The sequence below is a fragment of the Pseudopipra pipra genome, chromosome 2 (assembly GCF_036250125.1).
Source record: "Pseudopipra pipra isolate bDixPip1 chromosome 2, bDixPip1.hap1, whole genome shotgun sequence".
NCBI classification, from domain to species: Eukaryota; Metazoa; Chordata; class Aves; order Passeriformes; family Pipridae; genus Pseudopipra; species Pseudopipra pipra.
The window spans coordinates 112,851,794-112,863,185 of record NC_087550.1 but is presented as its reverse complement, the minus strand read 5'-3'; the positions used below and the strand labels follow the sequence as shown (position 1 = coordinate 112,863,185).

General features: G+C 42.6%; 2 protein-coding genes across 2 annotated transcripts in view; one reads left to right on the top strand and one right to left on the bottom strand.

Moving 5' to 3' along the window:
• Nucleotides 1-1,542: 1,542 nt before the first annotated feature.
• On the bottom strand, nucleotides 1,543-10,792 carry LOC135409719 (collagen alpha-1(I) chain-like). Its single transcript, XM_064645617.1, has 5 exons — nucleotides 10,776-10,792; nucleotides 10,569-10,644; nucleotides 9,861-10,296; nucleotides 8,149-8,241; nucleotides 1,543-1,689 (listed from the first exon to the last, which is right to left on the bottom strand). Exons 1-5 carry the CDS (start codon nucleotides 10,790-10,792, stop codon nucleotides 1,649-1,651), a joined length of 663 nt encoding a protein of 220 aa, XP_064501687.1. The 3' UTR covers nucleotides 1,543-1,648.
• Nucleotides 10,050-11,392, top strand: part of EFHC2 (EF-hand domain containing 2) — a 59,101-nt gene continuing 57,758 nt past the window's right edge. Inside the window, exon 1 of the mRNA XM_064646922.1 lies at nucleotides 10,050-10,137. Coding sequence (XP_064502992.1) covers nucleotides 10,096-10,137 — 42 coding nt within the window. The 5' untranslated portion in view covers nucleotides 10,050-10,095. The remainder of the gene's footprint in view (nucleotides 10,138-11,392) is intronic.

Sequence of the window (11,392 nt, the reverse complement as noted above, 5' to 3'; positions counted from 1 at the left end):
AGCACACACACACACACACACACACACTGCTGTGTGGCCCATATGGTTTCTCTTGTACCTGCACCACCTGTTTCCTTGTCATAGAAGGAAATCTGGTGGATTTGCAAAAAGACAAATCATATCGAGCCTCATCTAATTTTTAAACTTCACGGAAATATAAAGCACCTGATTGGTTGCTTTAGTCTTTTCTTACGAATCACAGGGATGGTGACTGCTTCTAACTCCCCGGATCCACAATTCCCTGCCCCTACTTTTAACAGAATCTTTGTGTTTGTCCTCTTCTTGTCTTCTTTAAAAAAGGTACTAAGCTTTCTCAGCTTCTCAGCATCACCTACCAATTTTCCTACCCATAGAGTAATTCTTCCCTCGCTTTCCCTTTTTGTTACAATGAAAAATGTCCTTAAAATGCCTTATTAGTATAAGCAAAGAATAGAAGTATTTTATTTTGTGCTTTAGACTTTCTGATTTTGTCTCTGTACACTCATGCTGAGGGTTTTTCTAATGTTCATTTTTAGATATTTGACCTAGTTTCTATGTTCTGTACACTCCCTTCTTGCACTTGAACTCATTGAAGAGCTTGTGATTTCACAAATATCTCCTATGCATTTTCTATCCTCTCTACATACTGGGAGATTTTGTAATTCTGTGGCTACTGTCTTTTGTTTTTGTTTTTGGTTTTTGGTTTTTTTTGTTTGTTTGTTTGGTTGGTTGGTTGGTTTTTTTTAAAAATTTTATGAACCATCAACTCTTTCTGGAGCTCTTTTCTCCCATGGATTTGATTGCCAGGGGAATTTACCTGCCAATATCCTCCGTGTTCATTAAAGTCTGCTGCCTTCAGATTGATGTTGTTCTTCCTTCATTGTCTGAGGCTTACAAATCCTGTAAATCTCTTACCAACATTGTTCTCCACCTTCACACTCCCCAGCTGTTTCTCTCCCGTGGTAGGAACTCCAGGATTCCAGGATCACCACCTGGGAAGTTGCTTTCTGTAGTGCTGTATGACAAAATGCCAGTGACACTTGCTGAGCGGGCTGTGCCCTAGTTTATCATGTTCTTTAGAACTATGACAGTAATTAAAGACCCCCCCAAACCAATCAACCCTGTTTTTATTTAAATTATTCTGCTATCTGCTCAAGAAAGACCATCATCTGTCTGAGTCTCTTAGTTAGGGGAAAGAAGAAGAATGTAATGGACGCGATTTTTTTACCGCATTATTTCCTGCTGCTATTTAGAGACCGGGTTTATCACGCTCTACACTCTTTGTCTGAGAAGAAATGTGTGTATCTGCTTTTCCCTCGCCAGTTCATATTTCTCCAGTTCACTGCTTTCCATTCCTTCCTCCTGTACACAGCCTCATGCAGACTCTGCAGAGCATCCTGGTGGGAGGGGAAGGGCAGAGCTCTGGCAGTTGCTGAGCCTTCCCTGCCTGTGAGACATGAGAGTTGCACAGAGAAGGCAAGACCTCCAAGGGGGATGACTTCACCTTTCCAAAAAGTCACATAAATTAGGCAATACGATTTTGCCCAAACCAGCAGCCATGACTTGACTATCAGGACCACTTTATTTCTCATTTCTTTAATAGGCAGCTTTTCTTCTTGAACACAGGCAGCTTAAAATTTGATGCCGAGACCACGCTGGATCACTCAGCTCAGTCTGATTTGATCTTGTCATCTTCTCTATGAACTGTCCCTACAATTTGAAACAGAAACATCATAGCTACATTAAATACCAATAAAATTATGTGCAAATACAAAGATTAACTCATTCTAACTTGATTTTTCACAACATGATCCCGTCCTCCTCATCCACATAAAAATTATTCAGCCGCAAAAGGCCCTTGAGCGTAACATGACATTTACAGCATCTCTGACTATTTCTTGTTTATTTCTCATAAATTTCCTTTGGTAATAACTTAGTCACTCAGCAACACTCTACAGCACACACATAGGTTACATGATTATCTCATATTTTATACAACACACGTTAAAGTAATTAATTTTCCCTGGCAAATGTCATACCATTTAGTTCATCGTTAGGAGCCAAATATTTGTGCAACGGTTTGTTACAAATATATGCACAACCACAGAACACTTCAGCTGCCTGGTATTTATTAAACGTAACTTAAAGGGACGCTGTCGAGGTTGTTACAGTCTCAACTGTCACGGTAGTTTTTGTATCAGTTCCCTTAACTATTCCCTTAAGTATTTGACCTCAACTCATTTATTTATTTGTCAACTAACCTTGCTACAGCATTTAGCACACAAAACCAAATATGGAGTGGAATGTGCTAGTGACCAGCTAATGTTGTGCCCTGGCATGGCAGAAGGGTTTCATCTCTCACTTAAACCTTCTTTATCCTTTAATTGACAAGATCTGGAGTTTGCCCCATCTTTAAGGTAGAAACATAGAAAAATAGGTACTTCCTTCATAAAAAGGATTGATTTTAATCACAAGTTCAAAATGAACTTCAGGTGAAGACATTTCTTTCTTTGCTAACACAGGTTGCCTCCAAAGAGAGACAAAACCCCATCAGGACAGCATCTCTAATTCCAAAGGATGGAAGGCAATATAGCCATGAAGCATCAGGAGCAGTTGCCTTGAAAAATACATTTTAAGGGCATGAAAAAACCTCTGATAGATGGTGAAGTCTGCTTCTCCCATCCCCTAAATTAGGTCTTACCCATACTCCTCATACACTGATACAAAAGCCCTTCAAAGTACATTTAAAGAGAGGGAGAGCAGCAGTGGAGCCTTGCAGAGAGAAATTGTGCTCAGAAACTCAACAGGCTGAACCAGATGACTCCATTCCAGTTAACAGCCCGATAAATCCTATTCCCCACAGATCACTTATTCTTCAGCACGTTCAATCAACAGGTTTGGAGAGGAGGACCCGACACTTTTCTCACTTATTTTGGCCTTCGATGAGAAAAGCATCAGTGGAGAAAAGAAGCAGAACTAAAGCGGTACAAGTGGGGGGCAGGAGGAAGCACAAACCCAGGAAAGCAGAAAGACACGAGAAAGAAATATTGAGAAGACACAGCAGAGCAACAGCAGAGATGAGAGTGACAGGAACAGTGCAGCACCTCGGTGAGAGAGAGTTCTTTTAGGTTATTGTGCATAGATACCTTTATTCAAGGAAGACACGCTCGGGCTGGAGCAGGCAGAGAGAAAAGCAGAGCTGGGAGTTCAGAAGAAAGATGAACTATCACATAAGCAGTGTGCCAAAAAGTCTGGCTCACTAAACTTGGCCCAAAGCTGAAAGGAGATGTGATTGCTATCTGCAGTTACGTAAGGAGGAGGCTTCGAACAGCAAAAAAGACACGTTATTCAAAGGACAGTGCCAAAACAAGGATCAAAAGGATCTGTTTCCCATGAATGCCTTTAGGCTGGAAGTTTGAATAAAGTCCTAATCAGCAAAGGGATTAGGTTTGGGGTAAACCTCAATTCCTAACTTATTCATAATTGACTGATTTCAGTCAGTTTTGAGAAGCTGGTTTTGACCAAGACTTTTGATCCACACAGATGACCTAACTACCATTAAGACAGAGCTTGATTAAGAAACAATTTCTGATGTGGTGCCTGCAATTGCAGTGTTCTCTGTGCTGGAAGGGGATTACTGTTCTGTTATTATTCTGGCAGGCATCACCAGTTTTGAGACCACTGCTTAGAAAACCCAAAATGCACTTGCTGCTTTGATATCTAATAGTGCCTTAATATTTTCCTATGGACAATGGGCTATCATATATTGAAGCAGAATGGATGAAATTCTCAAAGCAGCTTTGATCTGTCCTAGATCCTCAAAGCAGCCTGCAAGAATAGCTTGAAAGCTTTTTATTTAAAGTAAGTGGTATTTTCTCCCCTCTCATTTTAATTGAAATAGATGCTGAACGCAGGGGAAATTATATTGTAAGCTTGATCGTGGAAAGCAAGTATACTTCTAAACCAGCCTTGATCAATAGCAGTTTCTGGTAATTGACTGTAATCTCTCTATCTATTTATTGCCACAGGAATTTTAAAAATTGTTAGGTTTTTTTTTGTTGTTGTGTTATCCATCAGCCGAAAAGATTAAGCTTGAAAATGGAGGATGGGAAAAGAGGGAGGAATTGATCAGTCATGCAGCCTCATGGCGTATCCTCAAGGCAACTTACAAGACTTGGAGAAACGCCGACAGAATTTTCCTAGGCACAAGGAAGAAGACTGGTAAGGCTGGCTGAACAGAGCCAGAGCTGGGGTTTTTTAGTGTCTTGAGGTGCCTCGTTGGCTGGATGAGAGACCTTTGACAATGGGCATGGAGAGACAGGCTACTGGCAAATGACACCGCTGCAGGAAGGGAGGGAAGGTGTATTGACATTTCTGTTGAACCAAACCCTTCAGTTTTGTCAGAAAGGCAGTGTGAGGGGAAAGTCAGGAAATGTTCATGACATGGATGGATTCACTCTCATTGACCTCCCAAAAAGGTCAGGAGTAAAGAAGTGCAACTCCCCATCCTGCAGTGCCTGACATTGTCATCAGGGGCCCAGATACTGCGGCTGAAACGACAGCAGCACTGTCCTGACTTTCATGGGGCTGTCCAGAGGTGGCTGCCCTGTCAGGCTGTGAGAGAGTCACTGTGCCTCCCTGCCACAGGGGCTTTGTGTTCCCAAGGGATTTGTCTTCACCCTGGAATAGGTGTTATCTGGAGGGAGGGAGGGAGGAAGGCGCAGATGACGACCGAGCTCGAGGCCTCAGCTGCACTTTGACGTGGTTACGCTGCTGCGAGCGCCACGCTCGTACTTTCCTCCCGTTGGTGTGTGAGCTGTGTTACACACCATGAGTTTTCCCCACTCTTCCCAGCAACCACTGCATGCTGTATTAAACGTGTGTCTACAGTTTAATTGCAAAAAAAAAAAAAGAAAAAAAAAATCTGCATTCTGCTTCTGAATTAAATTAGAGGCTCTTCTGTCAGGTTCATTTTACCAGCGTGCCTGCATCTCAAATCAGCCCACATAAAGAGGGTGAAGAGGAACAGAGCAGCTACTCTGTACTGCAGATCTCACTGAATATATGCAGAGGGAGGCAACTCAGAGGTATCTACCAGGCCCAGAATATTTCTTTTTCCGTGTACTTTCCAAAGTGTGGGGCACTTAGGAAAGTGGCCCCTCATATTCTTCCTGATTTCAATGACGGGGAAGTCAGGCTGACTGCAAATATCCCTGAGAAGCTCACACCTTATGTAAATAAGAGCTGGGTATCAGATGAGTAGGAACTTCAAAACGCTTTAAACAGGCACAGCAAAGTGAAACAAGCCCACCAGGCTCGTTCTGTGAGACAGCAAACGTCTCCCGTCAAGTTTCCAGATGAGTTTGTGATGGTGTGATGGGATGGGGACAGAAGGGGAGGAAACTCAGCCTTCTGCACGGCCCCCAGCACCCAGGCTGTGCCAGGGAGGGTGCACCAACAGGGGTACTACAGCTCCCACCCTCATCCCTCGCCTCCTCAAGGGCCATGGCAGGTCTGAGCAAGGTGACTGATGTGCAAACATGCCTCATTAGGACAGGATGAATCGGAGTAATTGGCCATGGAAAGGTCATTCCAGCTAAGGAAACCCTCCAGTGAGACCTGACTGGATTTAACTACTTTTCTGTTCTCCTGTCCCCCATGGCATCACCAGGAGAAAAATGTGACGGGCCATGAGCCATAGAAATTCACATTTTGCCTTCCTGGGGCAGTGGGGGCTGCAGGAATACTGCACCAAGCACTGTGTGGTACACGGCAGATCTACACACAGTACAGATCTACAGCTGCAGAAGTGCCCAGTTTCCCCCATATGAGTTTTCTGGAGCACTCCATAGCTGCAGCCAAATACTGTGGTCTCAGCATTGTTTTCTGGCCGCTGATTAAGTATCTTCGCAGGTTGTGTGTTCATTGACCGGCGAAATCAAAATGAATGAGGTAATAAAAGACATGGGAAAACATAAGGAATCAATATTTTTAAGGACTGTTCTGACTTTGTACAGCCCAGCCTTAACACGGTCTGTAAAATCAGTTCCAGGAAAAGGATGAAGTCACAGGTATGATAGAAACAGAGACATGTCTTCACAGACAAGTGACACTAAATTATGCTGATTTTAGTCAAACTTTCCTGGTCTCCTCATCTTTCTAAATTTTCCTATTCTAAACAGACACAAGTTGGAAGCGGAAGATCTGGTCTTCCACTCACACTAATGGACTAACAAGCCTGGAGCCGACAGAATTTGGTCAGAGTAAAAAACAGTATTTTTAAAAAAATTAAGCCTCTTTGGAAAGTTTTGCGTTGCTCATTTACAATTTGAACCCCCTACTCATTTCAAGTTTGCTAGTAAAACTCAATCCCAATACAAAGAGACTAGAATCTCTGTCTTTTTATCAAAAAAACAGTGTTTTCCATATTTTTCCCAGCTTTAGTTTCCCCCCCTGCTTTCTCCCTCCTTTGAACTGCACAACTAACGCAGTCCTATGTACATCCACCACTATCATCTGCAGAGTAGTCAGAAGACACAGTTAATTTACTGCTGCCAGCTGCTTGCTGTTGTTGTCATTAACAATCTCCATTTAATAAAAAGCTTTTATCAAAATTGGTTTTCCTGGAGTACTTTTATTTTTCCCAGAAAAGGCATTAAAATTAATTTGTTTTCACTCGGTCTGTACTATTGAGCGAATACAGCAAGGAACAAAAAAGATAAACATGTGAGAGAAACCCCAAAGAGAAGGTAATGTAGAAAGAAGCAATTCTGTTCTAAAGTAGATTATACTCCTTTTTCCCCCCTCCTCTGCTTTTGAAAGCAAAAAATATGATTGAAGACTGGTAGAAAACAGTGAATTGTAGCAGTGCTTTGGTGCACAAGGGAGATGCTCCCCTTCTCCACAGCTCCCTGTGGCTCCTTTACTGGGTGAGGCAGAGGTAATACTGTGCAGAAAGGTTTGACCTGAAAGTTAGGGACAGTTCACAGGATTTCTGCTGGAAATGCACTGGACTCTTTGCTGGTGCTCTGCACTTCACTGACCTTCCTCCAGGAGCGATGCTCTTCGCTTTGCATGTTTTTCACACAGAGCCTCTGCCCGCACTACCTTGGAGCACCACTTTATTTTTGATATCACGAGGGTATTAAGACATTTCAACCACCCCGCTATGCAACGAGCCACAAAAACTTAACATACCAATTCTGGAGGATAAATGAAGTGAAAAGGGACACCAACTCCTCACTACTGTGTTTTCATGATGGTTAGTTACTGACCCAAATGAGAAGCTGTGCCATTAGTTCTAAGAGGCCTGTGGGGATTCTGCATGAAGCTGCAGCAAGGCTAGTTCATTCATCTCAGAGAGATAGATCCTTCCTTCCTTCATTCCTTCCTTCCTTCTTCCTTTCCTTCCTTCCTCCCTCCCTCTCTCCCTTCCCCATTTCAAATTTCTGGCCAAAAAAAAAAAAAATAAAATCAAAAACCAATCAAACAAAAAAATCCAAAGAATTTCCCCTGAAATCACAGGTTTTGAAATCAGAATATTTTTGGCTAAATACCAATTCAGGGAACTGGGAACTGTACAGGGAGTTCCTCCCAGGCTCATTCAGACTGAACACATCACCCATGCTGTTCCATGAGCCTCTGTTTCAGGGAGGAGGGATGATATGTTATGGGAATTTCATGGTCTGATGCATCAAAGAGTATGAAATATGGCATGGGAGATCCACTCCATCTATGAGAATAAGGACATTAGGCAACTGAAGTACAGCTCCTCTGAGACAGTAGATCAGAACTGGAATATTTGGGTTTAAGCTGCTTTATCCATAAACTCATTTTTCTGTAAAAAGCAGTTCTAACTAAAAAAAAAAAAAATATTAATGAACAGCTTTATGTAAAATGGAGGAACATAACATAGGGTTATAGGTTGCTGTTCTCTGGAACTGGCTTTGGAAATGATCTGGAATGCACCCTCCCTTATTACCAAGGAAAATGTTACTTCCATTAAAGAAAGAAACAAACCTTCCCCCCACAAGCCATCCGTGAGAAACTCTCAGTGTATTTTCTGTTTGAAATTTAAATTTGAGCATAATACCACCCACTTCACGAAATGAATGTGATTAAAATGACGGTTCCTCTTATTTTCAATTAAAATACATTTTAAATGTTTACCTTTCTGCACTAAATGCAAATGCAGATGCTCAACGCAGCACTGGGAAACCAGAAGGTGGAAACCCACTGACCCAGTTTCACCGTCCCGGTGGACTAAAAATGCAAAAAAAACCAAAGGAAAAGCTGTAAAAGCATCCCACACCCCCCTCCCCCAAGCCCACCAGGGCCTCAGAGCAAAATGTGCTGTATAACAGTCACAAAACGAAAAACATCAAAAATTAATTGGTGCAGAAAACGGCAAATGAGGTGGGATTTGCCCCATCCGTGACCCCAGCTCCAGAGGTACTGGGGGGGGACCACGTCCAGCCAGGTCACTGCACTTTACCAGGTGGGAGAGAGCGATGGGACAAGACAAGGTTTTGGGACTGAGGCACATTTTCACAAAATCGCAGAATCACTTAGGTCGGAAAAGACCTCTGAGATCATCCAGTCCAACCTTTGACCCATCACCACCTCGTCAACTAAACCACAGCACTAAGTGCCACATCCAGGGATTCCCCGAACATCCCCAGGGATGGTGAATCCACCACCTCCCTGGGCAGCCCCTTCCAATGTTTGACAACCCTTCCAGTGAAGAAATTCCTCCTGATGTCCAATCTAAACTTCCCTTGGCACAGTTTTAGGCCATTTCCTCTTGTGCTGTCGCTGATTACCTGGGAGAAGAGACCAGCCCCCACCTGACCCCCACCTCATTTCAGGCAGTTGTAGAGAGCAATAAGGTCACCACAGAGCCCCCTTTTATCCAAATTTTCAGAGATTCCTGATGAAAATGGCCATGAATTGTGAAAAATTAAATAAATGGATTTAGCATGCATTAGTGTTGGATTTAGTATGTATTTAGCATTCAGTAAATAATAATGTATAAAAACCAATATATATGAAAAAATATGCTACATATAACAATGTATAATAAATAATACATTATATATAATGTATTATATATATCTTTTATGATAACATGTATAATATATAAATAGTATATATTATTGTATATAACATAAAAATAGCAATATATATTATATATTATTGTGTAACATAGATAATAAATTATAAAATATTTATATATAAAGATAATATATCATATACGCTATGCATAATATACATTTTAAATATTATAGATATATAATTTATATATTCTATATGTATATATAAAATATATAATATATAATATATGCATATATGAAATATATATTTTATATTCGTTATAATATATAATACATAATATGTAATACATATTTCATACATTTGTATATATGCATATATATGCATATATATGTATATATATACATGCATATACATATATGTATATATATGAAAAACGTATCATATATAATATATAATATAGATTTAATAATATGTATTCACTATCTAATCAATTAATATTAGATATTATATATTAATATATTTAATATATAATATAGAACTATAATATTATATATAATATACAATATATAATATATAATATATATATTTTATATGTAATATATGTAATATATTAATATATGTAATATAAAATATATGTAACATACAATATATATTATATATATTATATATTGTATATTGTATATTACATATATTTTAGATACGATAGATCTATAATATATATTTTATATATGTGTATATATTTTATATATTTTTATATTATATATAAAAATATATTTTATATATTATAGAATGTATTTAGTTCTCCTTCGCCCCGAATGGTCGCTAACCCTGACTCTGCCCCCCTCCCGTTCTGGGCCCATCCCTGCCGCTCCCCCCGCACTGCCGCGGTTCCTGAGGAGGAGGACGGCCGGGCACTGCCCCGCTCCATCCCTCCATCCCTCCAACCCTGCTGGATCGGACCTGGACGACCCCCGCGCTCCGCTCCCCGCCCCGTGACGTCACACCCCTCATGACGTCACGGGCCGTATCCAGGCAACGGCGCCCTCGCGGGTCGGGGCGGCCATGGCGCTGCCGCTGCTGCCCGGCTTCTCCTTCCGCCGCAACGTGAGTGACGGCCCGGGCAGGCCCCTTCCCCGCCTCCCCGCCCGGACACGGCACAGGGGCGCTGCCGGAGGCGGCCCGGCCATGGCGAGGCCTTTGCCCGTGTCCCGGCCCGGCAGGTGCCGGTGGGTGCGCTGAGCGCCGCCGGGCTCGGCGCGGGTGCTGTGCAGCAGCACGGAAGGGTCTCGGTGTTCAGCAGCGCCGGAGGGGTTTAGGTTGGGCATCAGGAAGAATCTCTTCACAGAAAGGGTGATTAGACGGTGGAAGTGACTGCCCAGGGAGGTGGTGGAGTTGCCGTCCTTGGAGGTGTTTAAGGGAAGGCTGGATGTGGCACTCAGTGACATGGGCTGGTTGAGGAGCGGCTGAGGGAGCTGAGGGTGTTCAGCCTGGAGAAGAGGAGGCTCAGGGATGACCTTATCACTCTCTACAACTACCTGAAAGGAGGTTGTAGCCAGGTGGAGCCTCTTCTCCCAGTCAGCCAGCGACAGGACAGGAGGACGTAGTCTTAAGCTGGGCCAGGGAAAATTTAGATTGGACATCAAGAAGAATTTCCTCACAGAAAAGGTGATTAGATATTGGAAGGGGCTGCCCATGGAGGTGGTGGAGTCACCGTCCCTGGAGTGTTCAAGGGAAGACTGTACCTGGCACTCAGTGACATGGTCTAGTTGAGTTGGTGGTGAACAGTCATGGGTTGGACTTGATGATCTCAGGGGTCTTTTCCAACCTAATAGATTCTATGATCTGGCAGCTGCTGTGGGGCACTTGGATCTCTTGTTGGATCTCTAACAGAGCAAAACAGAGAGACACATACTTCCTCTACAAAGGAAAAAGTCTTTGCAGAGTGTGGTGATGCCAGGGATGCTGATGTGGTGTTTCAGAACTGCCAACACTGTTAGTGCCAATGGCAGGCTGAATAGATAAGATGGTGTTTTCATCATAGCAAACAAAATGCTGTGTCCTATGAGGAGTAGCTGAGGGAGCTGGGGGTGTTTAACCTGGAGAAGAGGATGCTCAAGGGTGACCTTATCACTCTCCACTACTCAGTGAAAGGAGGTTGTAGCCAGGTGGACTCGGCCTCTTCTCCTAGTCAGCCAGCAACAGGACGAGAGGACACAGTCTTAAGCTAGGCCAGGGAAGGCTTAGGTTGGACATTAGGAAGAATTTCTTCATAGAACAGGTGATTAAACATTGGAATGGGCTGCCCGGGGAAGTGGTGGCGTCACCGTTCCTGGAGGTGTTTAAGGAAGGACTGGACGTG